This window comes from Mobula hypostoma, chromosome X1 (genome assembly GCF_963921235.1).
Source record: "Mobula hypostoma chromosome X1, sMobHyp1.1, whole genome shotgun sequence".
NCBI classification, from domain to species: Eukaryota; Metazoa; Chordata; class Chondrichthyes; order Myliobatiformes; family Myliobatidae; genus Mobula; species Mobula hypostoma.
This window is the reverse complement of record NC_086128.1, coordinates 68,816,155-68,834,607: the sequence shown is the minus strand read 5'-3', so window position 1 is coordinate 68,834,607 and position 18,453 is coordinate 68,816,155. Positions and strand designations below refer to the sequence as shown.

Genomic DNA, 18,453 nt, shown 5'->3' with positions numbered 1-18,453 from the left:
CTGGACATCTGTAAGCAGGTTAGTCATAGTCATGCTTTATTGATCCCAGGGGAAATTGGTTTTCGTTACAGTTGCATGGTAAATAATCAAATAGTAATAAAACCATAAATAGTTAAATAGTAATATGTAAATTATGCCAGGAAATAAGTCCAGGACCAGCCTATTAGCTCAGGGTGTCTGACCCTCCAAGGGAGGAGTTGTAAAGTTTGATGGCCACAGGCAGGAATGACTTCCTATGACGCTCTGTGCTGCATCTCGGTGGAATGAGTCTCTGGCTGAATGTACTCCTGTGCCCACCCAGTACATTATGTAGTGGATGGGAGACATTGTCCAAGATGGCATGCAACTTGGACAGCATCCTCTTTTCAGACACCACCGTCAGAGAGTCCAGTTCCATCCCCACAACATCACTGGCCTTACGGATGAGTTTGTTGATTCTGTTGGTGTCTGCTACCCTCAGCCTGCTGCCCCAGCACACAACAGCAAACATGATCGCACTGGCCACCACAGACTGGTAGAACATCCTCAGCATCGTCCGGCAGATGTTAAAGGACCTCAGTCTCCTCAGGAAATAGAGGCGGCTCTGACCCTTCTTGTAGACAGCCTCAGTCTTTGACCGAGTTATTGCCGAGTGGGTGCTGCATGATGGCGTTGTTGCTGACGCCTTCCATTACTTTGCTGATGGTTGAGAGTAGGCTGATAGGGCAGTAACTGGCTGGGTTGGACTTGTCCTGTGACTGGGGTACAGGACATACCTGGGCAATTTTCCATCTTGCCGGGTAGAAGCCGGTGTTGTAGCTGTATTGGAGCAACTTGGCTAGCAGCGCGACAAGTTGTGGAGCCCAAGTCTTCGGGATATTGCTGGGATTTCGTCTGGGGCCCATACCCCTCGCGGTATCCAGTGCTTTCAGCTGTTTCTTGATGTCACGTGGAGTGAATCGGATTGGCTTATGTAATTATATATAGAACTTATTGCGAAAGTACACGTATGTCACCAGAAACAACCCTGAGATTCATTTTGCCGTCGTCCTACTCAGTAAATCATTAACCAGAACAGAATCAATGAAAGACTGCACCAACTTGGGCGTTCAACAGGGTGCCGAAGACGACGTACTGTGAGGAGCTTTAAGCTCCTCGGGGTCAATATCACAAATGACCGGACTTGGTCCAACCAAGCAGAGTCCACTGCCAAGAAGGCCCACCAGCGCCTTTACTTCCTGAGAAAACTAAAGAAATTTGGCCTGTCCCCTAAAACCCTCACTAATTTTTATAGACGCACCGTAGAAAGCATTCTTCTAGGGTGCATCACAACCTGGTATGGAAGTTGTCCTGTCCAAGACCGGAAGAAGCTACAGAAGATCGTGAACACAGCCCAGCACATCACACAAACCAATCTTCCATCCGTGGACTCACTTTACACCGCACGCTGTCGGAGCAGTGCTGCCAGGATAATCAAGGACACGACCCACCCAGCCAACACACTTTTCGTCCCTCTTCCCTCCGGGAGAAGGCTCGGGAGCTTGAAGACTCATACGGCCAGATTTGGGAACAGCTTTTTTCCAACTGTGATAACACTACTGAACGGATCCTGACCCGGATCTGGGCCGCACCCTCCAAATATCCGGACCTGCCTCTCGGTTTTTTTTGCACTACCTTACTTTCCATTTTTTAATTTTCTATTTATGATTTATAACTTAAATATTTAATATTTACTATCGATTTGTATTCCAGGGAGTGGGAAGCGCAGAATCAAATATCGCTGTGATGATTGTACGTTCTAGTATAAATTGTTTGGGGCAATAAAGTATAAATACAAAAAGATTTTGCTCCTTGTGTTGCAGCAGCCCCAGCCTAATCGCAGGAGAATTTACAATGATCAATTAACCCCCTAACCTGTACGTCCTCGGACTGTGGTAGGACCCCCTCACCCCCACCACGGTACACGGGGAGAATACGCAAACGCCCTGCAGAGTTGAACTCCGGAACGTCCCCCAGGCTCGCGCCAGCCTCTACCGTCGCCGGCCGCACGCAGTGGCGTCCGCACTGGACTTCGAGCCGAACGGTCCCAGCTGCTTGCATGCTTCCTGTCCGTGCTGGGTCGAGCGGCGAGCTAGCACGACCCGGCCTCGTGTTTTCTTTTCTTAAAAAAATACACGCAGTCAAATGTCGCAGAAACAGCAAAAATAAAAATGGAGGCCGATGCGCCAAGCGGCGTGAAAACGAACAGTGACAACGGCCTCTACTGTGGCGCCTTGGAGTCGGAAGGCACTTGCAGACTCCCCTCCTCCCCCCCCCAGCACGATGCCATGGTGTGTTGATTGTTAAGGTAAACAACACAGTTCATTCTGTGTTTTGATGTACACCTGATAAATATCACAGAAACAAGCTCATGCAGGTGAGATGAGCTCGAGCACTCACTTTGTTAATTGGCAGCCCATCCCTTTCTAAAATCCAAAACATGTTTTGTTACAGGGTAATTTTTTAATGAACACCATTATCTTGAAAGGTCAACTGGGTGCACCACTTTCCCCCCAGGATTTAAATATTTCCATATTGTTTGTTGAGAATTTCTTTGTTAATGATCACTGGGCTGGTTTCTCACTCGATCGAGCCTCTGATCCTGTGGCGCATTCGGTGAAAATTATTTTCGTATGAGCAAGAGCAAACTGTTAGAACACCTTGTTCAGGTTGGGTGTCGAGGCAGAAACATTTGGAGCATCTAAGGCAGATTAAACAAGAAAGCCAGAGACTTTTTTCCCCCCCGGGGGTGGAAATGGCTGTTTCGAAGGAGGCAGAATTTTAAGGTGACTGGGGGGAGTATGGGGTGGGGGGTGTTGTCAGGAACACGAGGAAATCTGCAGATGCTGGAAATCGAAATTCTCTGTAACTTCTGCGATCTCCAACGGGATCTCACCACCAAGCAGCTCTTTCCCCTCACCCCCCCCCCACTTTCTGCTTTCCACAGGGAGCCCTCCCTACGCGACTCCCTTGTCCACTGATCTCCCGCCCAGCACTTACCCTCGCAAGTAGCACAAAGTGTCACACCTGCCCCTGCACCAGCTCCCTCACCACCATTCAGCACAACCCAAGCGGTGAGGTGACACTTCACTTGCCAGTCTGTTGGGGTCATCTACTGTATCCAGTGGCTCCTGGCGTGGCCTCCTGTACGTCGGTGAGACCCGACGCAGATTGGGAGACCGCTTCGACGAGCACCCAGAAAAAAAGCGGGATTTTCCGATGGCCGCCCATTTTATTTCCACTTCCCATTCCCATTCTGATATGTCCATTCTGCTGCGATGAGACCACACTCAGGCTGGGGGAGTAACCCCTTGTATTCCGTCTGGGTAGCCTCCAACCTGATGGCATGATCATCAATTTCTCCAATTCTGGTAATTGCCCCCTCCACCCCTCGCCATTCCCCATTGTCATTTCCCCCTCTCACCTTATCGCCTTACCTGCCCATCGTCTCCCTCTGATGCTCCTCCCCCTTCCCTTCCTTCCATGGCCTTCTGTCCTCTCCTAATAGGTTCCCCCTTCCTCTGGCCCTTTATCTCTTTCACCAACCAACTTCCCAGCTAGTTACTTCACCCCCTCCCCCTCTCCCAGTCTCGCCCCTCACCTACCACTTTGTATTTCTCCTTCCCCTCCCCCAAAACTTCTTACACTGACTTCTCAGCTCTCTTTCCAGTCCTGGTGAAGGGCCTCGGCCTGAAAAGTCGACTGTTTACTCTGTTCCGTTTACTCTCAGCCTGACCTGCTGAGATCCTCCAGCATTTTAAGATTATTACGGGATTGGACACGCTAGAGGCAGGAAACATGTTCCCGATGTTGGGGGAGTCCAGGACCAGAGGCCACAGTTTAAGAATAAGGGGTAGACAATTTAGAACGGAGTTGAGGAAAAACTTTTTCACACAGAGGGCTGTGGATATGTGGAATGCTCTGCCTCAGAAGGCAGTGGAGGCCAATTCTCTAGATTCTTTCAAGAAAGAGTTAGATAGAGCTCTTAAAGATAGCGAGTGAAGGGTTATGGGGATAAGGCAGGAACGGGGTACTGATTGTGGATGATCAGTCATGATCACAGTGAATGGCGGTGCTGGCTCGAAGGGCCGAATGGCCTACTCCCGCACCTATTGTCTATGTTGTGTGTGTTGCGGGGGATGTCAGAGGTAGGTATAGAGAGTGGAGAGTACCCGGAACACCCTGCCAGGGGTGGTGGTCAAGGCAGATACATTAGGCACATGGATGGTAGAAAAACGGAGATATACGTGGGAGGGAAGGGTTAGATTGACCTTGGAGTCGGTTAAAGGGTTAAAGAATGCCATACTATTTCTGTCAAAAGGCTTACAAATCAGCCACCTTTGCTCTTTACCCAAGTGGCAGGGTATTTTATTGTGACATTGTGGGGCAAGGGGCCTGTAGCGTGCTGTAATGCTCTCTGTTGTATGATAGGGTGCTAGAAGTGGATTTGTTCTTTCTTTTCAAATCATTTTATTATACAAAAGAGATAACACGAGTACGTTGGAGTAAAAAAGACATTATCTTAAAGATTGAAAAAAAATTTTGTGATAACGAAAGAAACCTACTGAGCAGAAAAGTGAGGGGGGAGAAAAAAAGAACCTATTAGGTGTACAACCCTGGAGCAGCGTGTCATACAAAAAGCTTCTAGAAATAAACATCAAACCGCCAGCAAGAAAAGAAAATATACCAAAAAATTTACAATTACATTGTGGAAAAAAATCTATCAATTAACTCAGATGATGATAACGAGCAAATGAGCCCCATCTTTTCTCAAAATCAAATAAAGGTTTGACTTATAATTTTCTCCAAACTAAGACATAGCATCACTTGGGAGAACCATTGTGACAAAATGGGAGCTGATGTATCCTTCCACTTTAACAAAATGGCCCTCCTGGCTATCATAGAACATAGAACACAGAATAGTACAGCACAGTACAGGCCCTTCGGCCCACAATGTTGTGCTGACCCTCAAACCCTGCCTCCCATATAAGCTCCCACCTTAAATTTCTCCATATACCTGTCTAGCAGTCTCTTAAACTTCAGGAGTGTATCTGCCTCCACCACTGACTCAGGCAGTGTATTCCACGCACCAACCACTCTCTGAGTAAAAAACCTTCCTCTAATATCCCTCTTGAACTTCCCACCCCTTACCTTAAAACCATGTCCTCTTGTATTGAGCAGTGGTGCCCTGGGGAAGAGACGCTGGCTATCCACTCTATCTATTCCTCTTATTATCTTGTACACATGTACACATATTTGTTATCGATGTAACAAATGCAATAACATGTTGGTCAGGGACAGAAATACCATGAATATTTTGAGGAATTATTCCAAAAAGCACAGTTAATTTATTAGGTTGTAGATTAGTTTTAAGTGCTTTAGAAATAGTTGGAAAAAAAAAAGACTTCCAGAGCTGTTTCAATATAGAACAAGTCTCGGCCTGAAACGTCGACTGCACCTCTTCCTATAGATGCTGCTTGGCCTGCTGCGTTCACCAGCAACTTTGATGTGTGTTACTTGAATTTCCAGCATCTGCAGAATTCCTGTTGTTTGTGTCATGAAGTGGATTTGTTCATAACGTGCAAAAGGGAGCTGGGTAGAGATTAGAGAGGGGTGATTAGGGGAGGGTGAAAGAACTGCTACTAAAAAGAACCACACAAAATGGGGGGTGGCTACCATCTGCAGTGTTCAGAATACACTCATTTTTAGTTACAGTAAAATACCCGGCCATTTCGGTAAAGGTGGTTGTTTTGCAAGCCTTTCGATGGAAATGGTATCACATCGTTTGTCATCATTACGATAAAGTGAGTGCCACTATCCTCTCTAAGCTTCAGATGAAGGACCACCTTTCGAATGTGATTATTATTGGTTAAACGTTCTGCTGGCTAGTCTACCTTTCTGTGGCTGTCTGCTCGTCAAGAGCTTTAAAACAAAAACTGAACATAGAGCCTTACAGCACAAGATCAATCTAACCCTCCGTTTTTCTATCATCCACATGCCTATCTGAGAGCCTCTTAAATGCCCCTAATGTATCTGCCTTGACCACCACTCCTGGCGGGACGTTCCACACACCCACCACTCTGTGTAAAAAGAAAACCTGCCTTTGACATTCTCTCTCTCCCTCTCTCCCCCCCCCCCACCCCCGCCATACGTTCCTCCAAAAACCTTAAAATAATACCCCCTCATATTGGCCATTTCCACCCCTGGGAAAAAGTCTCTGTCTAGTCGATCTGTGCCTCTTATCATCTTGTACACCTCTATCAAGATGCCTCTCTTCCTTCGCTTCAAAGAGAAAAGCCCTGACTCACTCAGCCTATCCTCATAAGACATGCTCTCTGATCCAGGCGGCATCCTGGTAAATCTCCTTTGCACCCTCGCTAATCCAGGCAGCATCCTGGTCAATCTCCTCTGCACCCTCTCTGATCCAGGCGGCATCCTGGTGAATCTCCTCTGTGCCCTCTCTGATCCAGGCAGCATCCTGGTGAATCTCCTCTGCACCCTCTCTAATCCAGACAGCATTCTGGTCAATCTCCTCTGCACCCTCTCTAATCCAGGCAGCATCCTGGTAAATCTCCTCTGCACCCTCTCTAAGCCAGGCAGCATCCTGGTAAATCTCCTCTGCACCCTCTCTAATCCAGGCAGCATCCTGGTAAATCTCCCTCTGCACCCTCTCTGATCCAGGCATAATCCTGGTCAATCTCCTCTGCACCCTCTCTAATCCAGGCAGCATCCTGGTCAATCTCCTCTGCACCCTCTCTGATCCAGGCAGCATCCTGGTGAATCTCCTCTGCACCCTCTCTAATCCAGGCAGCATCCCGGTGAATCTCCTCTGCACCCTCTGTAATCCAGGCAGCATCCTGGTGAATCTCCTCTGCACCCTCTTTAATCCAGGCAGCATCCTGGTGAATCTCCTCTGCACCCTCTCCAATCCAGGCAGCATCCTGGTGAATCTCCTCTGCACCCTCTCTAATCCAGGCAGCATCCTGGTGAATCACCTCTGCACCCTCTCCAATCCAGGCAGCATCCTGGTGAATCTCCCTCTGCACCCTCTCTGATCCAGGCAGCATTCTGGTGAATCTCCTCTGCACCCTCTCTAATCCAGGCAGCATCCTGGTAAATCTCCTCTGCACCCTCTCTAATCCAGGCAGCATCCTGGTCAATCTCCTCTGCACCCTCTCTGATCCAGGCAGCATCCTGGTGAATCTCCTCTGCACCCTCTCTAATCCAGGCAGCATCCTGGTGAATCTCCTCTGCACCCTCTCTAATCCAGGCAGCGTCCTGGTGAATCTCCTCTGCACCCTCTGTAATCCAGGCAGCATCCTGGTGAATCTCCTCTGCACCCTCTCCAATCCAGGCAGCATCCTGGTGAATCTCCTCTGCACCCTCTCCAATCCAGGCAGCATCCTGGTGAATCTCCTCTGCACCCTCTCCAATCCAGGCAGCATCCTGGTGAATCTCCTCTGCACCCTCTCCAATCCAGGCAGCATCCTGGTGAATCTCCTCTGCACCCTCTCCAATCCAGGCAGCATCCTGGTGAATCTCCTCCGCACCCTCTCTAATCCAGGCAGCATCCTGGTGAATCACCTCTGCACCCTCTCCAATCCAGGCAGCATCCTGGTGAATCTCCTCTGCACCCTCTCTAATCCAGGCAACATTGTGGTGAATCTCCTCTGCACCCTCTCTAATCCAGGCAGCATCCTGGTAAATCTCCTCTGCACCCTCTCTAATCCAGGCAGCATCCTGGTAAATCTCCCTCTGTACCCTCTCTGATCCAGGCAGCATCCTGGTAAATCTCCTCTGCACCCTCTCTAATCCAGGCAACATCCTGGTAAATCTCCCTCTGCACCCTCTCCAATCCAGGCAGCATCCTGGTGAATCTCCTCTGCACCCTCTCTAATCCAGGCAGCATCCTGGTGAATCACCTCTGCACCCTCTCTAATCCAGGCAGCATCCTGGTGAATCTCCTCTGCACCCTCTCTATTCCAGGCAGCATCCTTGTGAATCTCCTCGGCACCCTCTCTAATCCAGGCAGCATCCTGGTGAATCTCCTCTGCACCCTCTCTAATCCAGGCAGCATCCTGGTGAATCTCCTCTGCACCCTCTCTAATCCAGACAGCATCCTGGTGAATCTCCTCTGCACCCTCTCCAATCCAGGCAGCATCCTGGTGAATCTCCTCTGCAGCCTCTCTAATCCAGGCAGCATCCTGGTGAATTTCCTCTGCACCCTCTCTAATCAAGGCAGCATCCTGGTGAATCTCCTCTGCACCCTCTCTAATCCAGGCAGCATCCTTGTGAATCTCCTCGGCACCCTCTCTAATCCAGAGAGCATCCTGGTGAATCTCCGCGGCGCCCTCTTTGAAGTTTCTCAAGGTTGTTTACGGTGCAGTGGGGCCCCCGGGGGAGAATCTCCAGCTCACCTGGTTACCCAGGGAGTTGATGGAGAGTGCACAACAACATCCACAGCGGCAGTGAAGATTTCACAGTGTTATTCTGGTGTAAGTCAATTTGTTACCGCGTTGGGCACAGGGAAAAGCTGCTTTGCTTACGGTCCAGACAGGCTATTTCATCTTATCAGTGCATTGGAGCAGCAGAAAGAAAAACAAATTTTTTAGGAATGCAAAATACAGGGGAGTGCAGAAACAGGTCAGCAGTAAAGTTGTTTCCTCCTTATGCCCTGCACGCAATACTGGGTGACAGCAGCTCAGCAAAGTCCTCCATTTTGGGCCACCATTCTTTCAAGGCATAAGATCCTTCCTCTCCCAGGGATGAGGACTTTGGAGCCTCTGTTGGCGTTTCTGTAGTGCCAGGTTTTTACGGGACGGGGTTATCATCATCCCCGTGTCCGACCCTTCCTCCTTCATTGGCTGTGCTTGGGACTGTCCACGGTTGAGCTGGACAAGCCTGAGGTAGCTTTGGGTGGGTGGGTGGAGTTGGGTCTCTATTAAAGGAGGTGTGAGGTGCTCCTTCCCTCCGCTAGCCCGCAGGTCACCCTCAGGCAAGGCGTATATCCTGCTCAGCATCCCCCCCCCCCCCGCCGATCAGGGTCACGTGAAACCATGGGAGCAGGTGGTGGACGGTCGTACGAGCAGCCGGTGCAGATCACAAGTCCTGGGTGACGCGATCACTGACGCCAGGCAGACAATCTCTGAAGAGTATTGATAATGGCTGGGGGTTCACCCGTCTTGTAAAGTCACTGCCCAGAAGGCGGCAATGGCAAACCACTTCTGTAGAAAAATTTGCCAAGAGCAATACTGCTCGTGGAGAGACCGCGATCACCCGCGTCATACGGCACGTAATGGGCTGACGACGAGATCAACGGACCACGCGGGAGCTGTCCAAATGTCTTGTAGTTGTGGGGTAGATGGTCCTTGAATCTGGTGGTCTGTGCTTTCAAGCTTTTGAGAGAGGAGAAGAGGGAATGGGTGGGGGTCTTTCATTACGCCGGCTGCTTTACTGAGACGGTAGGAACTGTCGAGGCAGTGGAGGGGGAGGCCGGCTCCTGTGGCGCGCAGAGCTGTGTCCATGAGTCTCTGCACTTCCTTCCACTGACAGGCGTAGCTGTTGCCGTACTGGGCCGTGATGCAACCAGGCAGCACATCCTCTGCTGCTTTGTGGTAGGTTTAGACAGGAACCTGCCGAATTTCTGTCAATGGCAGGAGACATTTTGCAACAGACCCAAGGTAAGGAAGTATCAGTGGCTCAGTTTTCCCCCAACGATAGAGTAAGTTTCAAAGTACAAAGTCAATGCATGATCGAAGTACACATCTGTCACCATATCCAACCCTGACATTCATTTTCTTGCCGACTCACGGCAAGTGGGAAGAAACACAACAGAATCACTGAAGAGCTGCATGTGACAAAGTTGGACGGGCAAGCAATGTGCAAAAGACAGCTGTGCAAATGCAAGAGGAAATAGATAATAGTCATAATAAGTAAATAAGCAATAAATATCGAGAACGTGAGATGAAGAGTCCTTGAAAGTGAGTCCCTAGGTTGTGGGAAGAGTTCAGTGATGGGGCAAGTGAAGTTGAATAAAGTTGTCCTCTTCGGTTCAAGAGGCTGATGGTTGAGGGGTAACCCTTGGAGGGTCAGACACCCTGAGCCAATAGGCTTGTCCTGGACTTATTACCTGGCATAATTTACATATTACTATTTAACTATTTATGGTTCTATTACTATTTAGTTATTTATGGTGCAACTGTAACGAAAACCAATTTCCCCCCGGGATCAATAAAGTATAACTACTAGACTAATTGTTCCTGAACCTGGTGGTGTGGGTCCTGAGGCTCCTGTACCTCCTTCCTGATGGTTGAGGGGTAATAACTGTTCCTGAACCTGGTGGTGTGGGTCCTGAGGCTCCTGTACCTCCTTCCTGATGGTTGAGGGGTAATGACTGTTCCTGAACCTGGTGGTGTGGGTCATGAGGCTCCTGTACCTCCTTCCTGATGGTTGAGGGGGTAATAACTGTTCCTGAACCTGGTGATGTGGGTCCTGAGGCTCCTGTACCTCCTTCCTGATGGTTGAGGGGTAATGACTGTTCCTGAACCTGGTGGTGTGGGTCCTGAGGCTCCTGTACCTCCTTCCTGATGGTTGAGGGGTAATGACTGTTCCTGAACCTGATGGTGTAGGTCCTGGGGCTCCTGTACCTCCTTGATGGTTGAGGGGTAATAACTGTTCATGAGCCTGGTGGTGTGGGTCATGAGGCTCCAGTACCTCCTTCCATTCAAATTTGAGGATAAGAGTCTGCTGACCAGAAAGCTAACTATTTAAATAATGCAGTTCCGGGAACTTCTGGGTCTTCCCAGGAGATTTGAATGTAACCACTAGTAAAATTAGATCGGCCATGATGAAATGGGAAATCAGCCTAATTCTGCTCCTCATTCTCATTGTACCAGAATTGACTATGGTGCGAGGAATATTATGTTTCAGAAAACCTATGAACGAAAAGCGCAGTGAAAGTGATTGCATCATCAGGTTAGCCTGGCCTCTTAAAGCGAAGCCCCACCTCAATATCAGAATTATTTCCACCAATTACGTTGTCCTACAGTCTTGCAGCCTGGGGACGAAGCTGTTTCCCCATCCTAACAGTCCATGTCCTAGTGCTACGGTGTAGGTTCAATGAAGTTCTTTTGACCACACTTGTGATCGCTTCTGGTCGTCAGTATAGGAAGGATGTGGAAACTTTAGAGAGGGTGCTTTAGAGATCTACTGCCTGGATTAGAGAGATTTTTCTTTTGCCTTACTCGACTGCAACACAGCGTAACGATTTGACCTATAGGAACAGTGTGCAAGGCAAGCTTTTCACTGTACCTCTGTTCTGTGAGGTTGTCATAGTGGGGGGGGGGAGTGCTGGATTAGCTTACAACTTAGGAGTCAAGTTAGGAAAAGGGGAAGTACAACGAGATCTAGGTGTTCTTGTACATCAGTCACTGAAAGCAAGCATGCAGGTACAGCAGGCAGTGAAGAAAGCTAATGGCATGTTGGCCTTCATAACAAGGGGAATTGAGTATAGGAGCAAAGAGCTCCTTCTGCAGCTGTACAGGGCCCTGGTGAGACCACACCTGGAGTACTGGTCTCCAAATTTGAGGAAGGACATTCTTGCTATTGAGGGAGTGCAGCGTAGGTTCACAAGGTTAATTCTCGGGATGGCAGGACTGTCATACGTTGAAAGATTGGAGCGACTGGGCTTGTATACTCTGGAATTTAGAAGGCTGAGAGGGGATCTGATTGAAACATATAAGATTATTAAGGGATTGGACACGCTGGAGGCAGGAAGCATGTTCCCGCTGATGGGTGAGTCCAGAACCAGAGGCCACAGTTTAAGAATAAGGGGTAGGCCATTTAGAACGGAGTTGAGGAAAAACTTTTTCACCCAGAGAGTGGTGGATATATGGAATGCAATGCCCCAGAAGGCTGTGGAGGCCAAGTCTCTGGATGCTTTCAAGAACGAGAAGGATAGAGCTCTTAAAGATAGCGGAATCAAAGGTTATGGGGATAAGGCAGGAACTGGATACTGATTGTGGATGATCAGCCATGATCACAGTGAATGGCGGTGCTGGCTCGAAGGGCCGAATAGCCTACTCCTGCACCTATTGTCTATTGTCTATTTTTTTATGTGGAATTTTCTGATCCTCTTCGGTGACCCCCTCCAGACCAGACGGGTGCAGCCAGTTAGAACTCTCTCCACAGTGCATCCTGTAGAAATTTGCAAGAGTTAATGGAGACGTACATCAACTCCTAATGAAATATAGCCACTGTCGTTGCCTTCTTTGTAAACCTCGGTGTTGCTCGTGTGAGCGTGTGGATCAGTGGGGATTCGGGCTGGGTTTCCTGCTGGAGACTCTGAAATGGGAATTGCCTTTCCAGTGACTCTGATTCTAAGTTGAGGCTGCCATGTAGGATTCGATATCCAGAACTGGGGGACGCAGCCTCACGATTCGGGGGTGAATAGATTTAGGACGGAGATGAGGAGAGGAGGAACTGCTTTTCCCAGACGGTGGTGAATCTGTGGAATTTCTGCCCAATGGAGCGGTGGAGGATACCTCAGTAAATGTGTTTAAGACAAGGTTGGATAGATATTTGCGTTGTCGGGATATTAAGGGTTATGGGGAAAAGGCAGGTAGGTGAAGATGAGTCCATGGTCAGATCAGCCATGATCTTATTGAATGGTGGAGCAGGCTCGACGGGCCAAATGGCCGACTCCTGCTCCCGTTTCTTATGTTCTTATGTTAACACGCAAAATGCTGGAGGAACTCAGCAGGTCAGGCAACATCTATGGAAAGGAATGAAGAGTTGATGTTTTGGATCAAGGCTCTTCACCAGGACTGTGTGTTCTACTGGGCTTCCAACATCTGCAGAATGTCTTGAGTTTAAGGATTTGTGTGTCCATTGGGGAGTTTGCAGGCTCCCCCCGTGACCCAGTGGGCGTCCTCGGGTTACCTCCTACATTCCAAAGGCATGCAGGCGAAGCTCCTTTCTTCCCGGACGTCTCAGGAAATGGCTCGTCAGCCCTTGCTGAGTGCCGAGAAACCCACCTTTCTCCGGCCTTGTACGTCTAGAGTATACGCACTCTGGTCCCGCCAAGTCCGTGAGATTGGGATGTCTCTCCCATCCAAGCCTCGGTTTGTGTGAGTGTTGTGTGATTTTTCTGCCCTGTTACAGCTCATCGGCAGGAAATAACAGACTGCACACCACATACAATTAAACTAACTATATTTATGAATATTAACTAAAGGGATAGTAAAGAAAAGAAAACAAAACCAAAAAGGGCCCATTATAATTAAACAGTCAAATGTGCACGGGAGCTTATAGATTCCAAAAGTCATACCCAGTAGACTCCCACACCTTGGCTCCATCGAATCACGGTCCCTTCCAGATCAAATCCTATCCCTGGTTCTCTCCAGTGTCTCTCTCTTCGTCTTCTGCTGAACAAAGACAAAAGGCTCCCCATGTCAGGCACGGGGGGGGATAAGTAACCCACACCCCCAGCCTTCTCTCCTGATTGGATGACCCACATTCCTAAGCACCCCTCATCCCTAACAGTAAACCCAAGCACTGCTTCTACAGAAAGACTGTGACGTGAACCACTCTACAATGGTTAGCAGTGAAACCTTGATACCAGGGCGTTACGCAGAAGAGGGTTAATAAGTTCTTAGTGCGCGATATCAGCACTTATGGGCTGCCCAGAACTTCCACGGACTGTGGTTGTTGAAGTGTTTTACAGAACGTTTCAATGCACATTCAACAAAAGAAAAAGTTAATCTGACTAATCTTCAAGGGACCAGTGGTTAAGGTTCTAAATTGGCATTTCTGTGAAGGGTGGCGGGGTGGAGATGGGTCACTACCAGAGGCGGTGTCGGGCACTCCTTCCCTCTGTTAGCCTGCAGGTCGCCCTTGGGCAAGGTGTAGCACCTGCTTAGCCTCCCCGATCAGGGTGATGGGAAGACGTGGGAGCAGATGGTGGGTGGTCGTATGAACAGCCAGTGCATATCGCAAAGTCCAAAGTAAAATTTTATTATCAGAGCACATGTACATCACCACATGCAACAACCCTGAGATTCATTTTCCTGTGGGCATTCTCAGCAAATCTATAGAATAGTAACTGTAAACAGGAGCAATGAAAGATCAAGTAGAGCTTAGAAGACAGCAAACCGTGCACCGTGCTGTTCAATAACGAGAACATGAAACAAGATAGAAAGTCCTTAAAATAAGATAATTGAAGTGAGAACATCTCAGTCAGTGAGTGTAGTTATCTACTTTGGTTCAAGAGCCTGATTGTTGAGGGGTAATAACCATTCCTGAACCAGGTGGTGTGGGTCCTGAAGCTCCTGTACCTCCTTCCTGATGGTTGAGGGGGTAATAACTGTTCCTGAACCTGGTGGTGTGGGTCCTGAGGCTCCTGTACCTCCTTCCTGATGGTTGAAGGGTAATAACTATTCCTGAACCTGGTGGTGTGGGTCCTGAGGCTCCTGTACCTCCTTCCTGATGGTTGAGGGGGTAATAACTGTTCCTGAACCTGGTGGTGTGGGTCCTGAGGCTCCTGTACCTCCTTCCTGATGGTTGAGGGGTAATAACTGTTCCTGAACCTGGTGATGTGGGTCCTGCGGCTCCTGTACCTCCTTCCTGAAGGTTGAGGGGGTAATAACTGTTCCTGAATAACTGGTCTTTGGGTGCTGCTTTCCTGCAACAGTTATTCATGAGGATGTGCTCAATGGTTGGGAGGGCTTTACCCGTGATGTACTGGGCTGAATCCACTAACTTTTGCAGGATTTTCTGCTCAAAGGCATCGGTGTCCCCACACGAGGCCGTAATGCAGCCAGTCAGCAAACTTTCCACGACATATCAATAGAAGTTTGTCAAGTCCTGGTGATGCGACCACTGATGCCAGGCGGACAATCTCTGAAGAGTATAGATAATGGCCGGGCAGCCACAGAAAGACCATGACTGCCCATGTGATGTGATATGGCACATAATGCAGGTTTGCAGATCCTAGCTCCCGCCGGGCGCCACAGTAACGTAACGGTTAGCCCGACGCTATCACAGCTCGGGCTGTCGAAGTTCAATGCCAGCGCTATCTGTAAGTAACCTGTACGTCCTCGCCGTGACTACGTGGGTTTCATCCGGGTGCTCGGTTTCCCCCCACCGTCCAATAGACCGATTTGGTCGTTGTAAATTAGGCCAGGGATAAATCGGTGGGTTGCAGGGCGCCACGGCTGAACGGACTGGAATTGCCAGTTCCGTGCCGTATCTGAGATGCAAATTGGACACGCTGGAATGAAATCTTGGGCGAAGTTGGAAATAGACAGAAGGACTCAAACCCTTCTGTCACAGTTCCACAGGGATCAGTAACTGTGTGTGTGTGTGTGTGTGTATTTTGGGTTTATCACCTGCAGCATAGTCCCTGATAGTGCTATTAATGCAACCTGTGTTCACCGCAGTGGCGCCTGAGGGTACGAAGTCCGCTATCAGGAACTCGCCAACAACATCTTGAAGTCGTTTCCTGATGCGGATGTTTCTGGAGATGTCGGGAGGAATGGTAATCCCAGGAATTTTTTCGGTTCAGTACGGTATTGCCGAGGGGCTGGAGCAAATTCCGACCTTCTTACTCGTCGACGTTCGGTACTGGGGGGGGGTGAATCTGAAATTTCTCTACACATGGCAAGCTTCTTTATCAAATTGAAAAGTACTCCTCCGCACCAACTGACCCACCCCTCCACACCCCCAATCACCCACTGTCCCACCCCTCCATACACCCAATCACCCACTGACCCACCCCTCCACACCCCCAATCACCCACTGTCCCACCCCTCCACACCCCCAATCACCCACTGACCGACCCCTCCAAACACCCAATCAGCCACTGACCCACCCCTCCACACACCCAATCACCCACTGACCCACCCGTCCACACCCCCAGTCACCCACTGACCCACCCCTCCACACCCCAATCACCCACTGACCCACCCCTCCACACACCCAATCACCCACTGTCCCACCCCTCCATACACCCAATCACCCACTGACCCACCCCTCCACACCCCCAATCACCCACTGACCCACCCCTCTACACCCCCAATCACCCACTGTCCCACCCCTCCACACTCCCAATCACCCACTGACCCACCCCCTCCACACCCCCAACCACCCACTGACCCACCCCTCCACACTCCCAATCACCCACTGTCCCACCCCTCCACACTCCCAATCACCCACTGTCCCACCCCTCCATATACCCAATCACCCACTGACCCACCCCTCCACACCCCCAATCACCCACTGTCCCACCCCTCCATACACCCAATCACCCACTGACCCACCCCTCCACACCCCCAATCACCCACTGTCCCACCCCTCCAAACACCCAATCACCCACTGACCGACCCCTCCATACACCCAATCACCCACCGTCCCACCCCTCCACACCCCCAATCACCCACTGTCCCACCCCTCCGCACCCCCAATCACCCACTGTCCCACCCCTCCGCACCCCCAATCACCCACCGACCCACCCCTCCGCACCCCCAATCACCCACCGACCCACCCCTCCGCACCCCCAATCACCCACTGACCCACCACTCCACATCCCCAATCACCCACTGACCCACCCCTCCACACCCCCAATCACCCACTGACCCACCCCTCCACACCCCCAATCACACACTAACCTACCCCTCCACACCCCCAATCACACACTAACCTACCCCTCCACATCCCCAATCACCCACCGACCTACCTCTCCACAGCCCCAATCACCCACTGACACACCCCCAATCACCCACTGACCCACCCCCCCCACACACCCAATCACCTACTGACCCACCCCTCCACACCCCCAATCACCCACTGACCCACCCCTCCACACCCCCAATCACACACTGACCCACCACTCCACACCCTCAATCACCCACTGACCCACCCCTCCACACCCCCAATCACCCACTGACCCACCCCTCCACACCCCCAATCACCCACCGACCCACCCCTCCGCACCCCCAATCACCCACCGTCCCACCCCTCAACACACCCCAATCACCCACTGACCCACCCCTCCGCACCCCCAATCACCCACCGACCCACCCCTCCGCACCCCCAATCACCCACCGACCCACCCCTCCGCACCCCCAATCACCCACCGACCCACCCCTCCGCACCCCCAATCACCCACTGACCCACCCCTCCGCACCCCCAATCACCCACCGTCCCACCCCTCAACACACCCCAATCACCCACTGACCCACCCATCCACACCCCCAATCACCCACTGACCCAACCCTCCGCACCCCCAATCACCCACTGACCCAACCCTCGGCACCCCCCGTCACACACTGACCCACCCCACCTCCAGTCACCCACCGACCCACCCCTCCACACCACCAATCACCCACCGACCCACCCCTCCACACCCCCAATCACCCACCGTCCCACCCCTCCACACCCCCAATCACCCACCGACCCACCCCTCCGCACCCCCAATCACCCACTGACCCACCCCTCCACACCCCCAATCACCCACCGACCCACCCCTCCGCACCCCCAATCACCCACTGACCCACCCCTCCACACCCCCAATCACCCACTGTCCCACCCCTCCAAACACCCAATCACCCACTGACCGACCCCTCCATACACACAATCACTCACCGTCCCACCCCTCCACACCCCCAATCACCCACTGTCCCACCCCTCCACATCCCCAATCACCCACTGACCTACCTCTCCACATCCCCAATCACCCACTGACACACCCCTCCACACCCCCAATCACCCACCGACCCAACCCTCCATACACCCAATCACCCACTGACCCACCCCTCCACACCCCCAATCACCAACTGACCCACCCCTCCATACACCCAATCACCCACTGACCCACCCCTCCACACCCCCAATCACCCACTGTCCCACCCCTCCAAACACCCAATCACCCACTGACCGACCCCTCCATACACCCAATCACCCACCGTCCCACCCCTCCACACCCCCAATCACCCACCGACCCACCCCTCCGCACCCCCAATCACCCACCGACCCACCCCTCCGCACCCCCAATCACCCACCGACCCACCCCTCCGCACCCCCAATCACCCACCGACCCACCCCTCCGCACCCCCAATCACCCACCGACCCACCCCTCCTCACCCCCAATCACCCACCGACCCACCCCTCCGCACCCCCAATCACCCACCGACCCACCCCTCCACACCCCCAATCACCCACTGACCCACCCCTCCACACCCCCAATCACACACTAACCTACCCCTCCACACCCCCAATCACACACTAACCTACCCCTCCACATCCCCAATCACCCACCGACCTACCTCTCCACAGCCCCAATCACCCACTGACACACCCCCAATCACCCACTGACCCACCCCCCCCACACACCCAATCACCTACTGACCCACCCCTCCACACCCCCAATCACCCACTGAC

The 18,453-nt window shown here is 51.3% G+C and overlaps 1 protein-coding gene across 1 annotated transcript in view; it reads left to right on the top strand.

Annotated features, from left to right (window-relative positions):
- Nucleotides 1-2,189: 2,189 nt before the first annotated feature.
- LOC134340214 (migration and invasion enhancer 1-like) overlaps nt 2,190-18,453 on the top strand; it is a 33,407-nt gene continuing 17,143 nt past the window's right edge. Inside the window, exons 1-3 of the mRNA XM_063037189.1 lie at nt 2,190-2,265; nt 14,996-15,094; nt 15,467-15,553. Coding sequence (XP_062893259.1) covers nt 2,190-2,265; nt 14,996-15,094; nt 15,467-15,553 — 262 coding nt within the window. The remainder of the gene's footprint in view (nt 2,266-14,995; nt 15,095-15,466; nt 15,554-18,453) is intronic.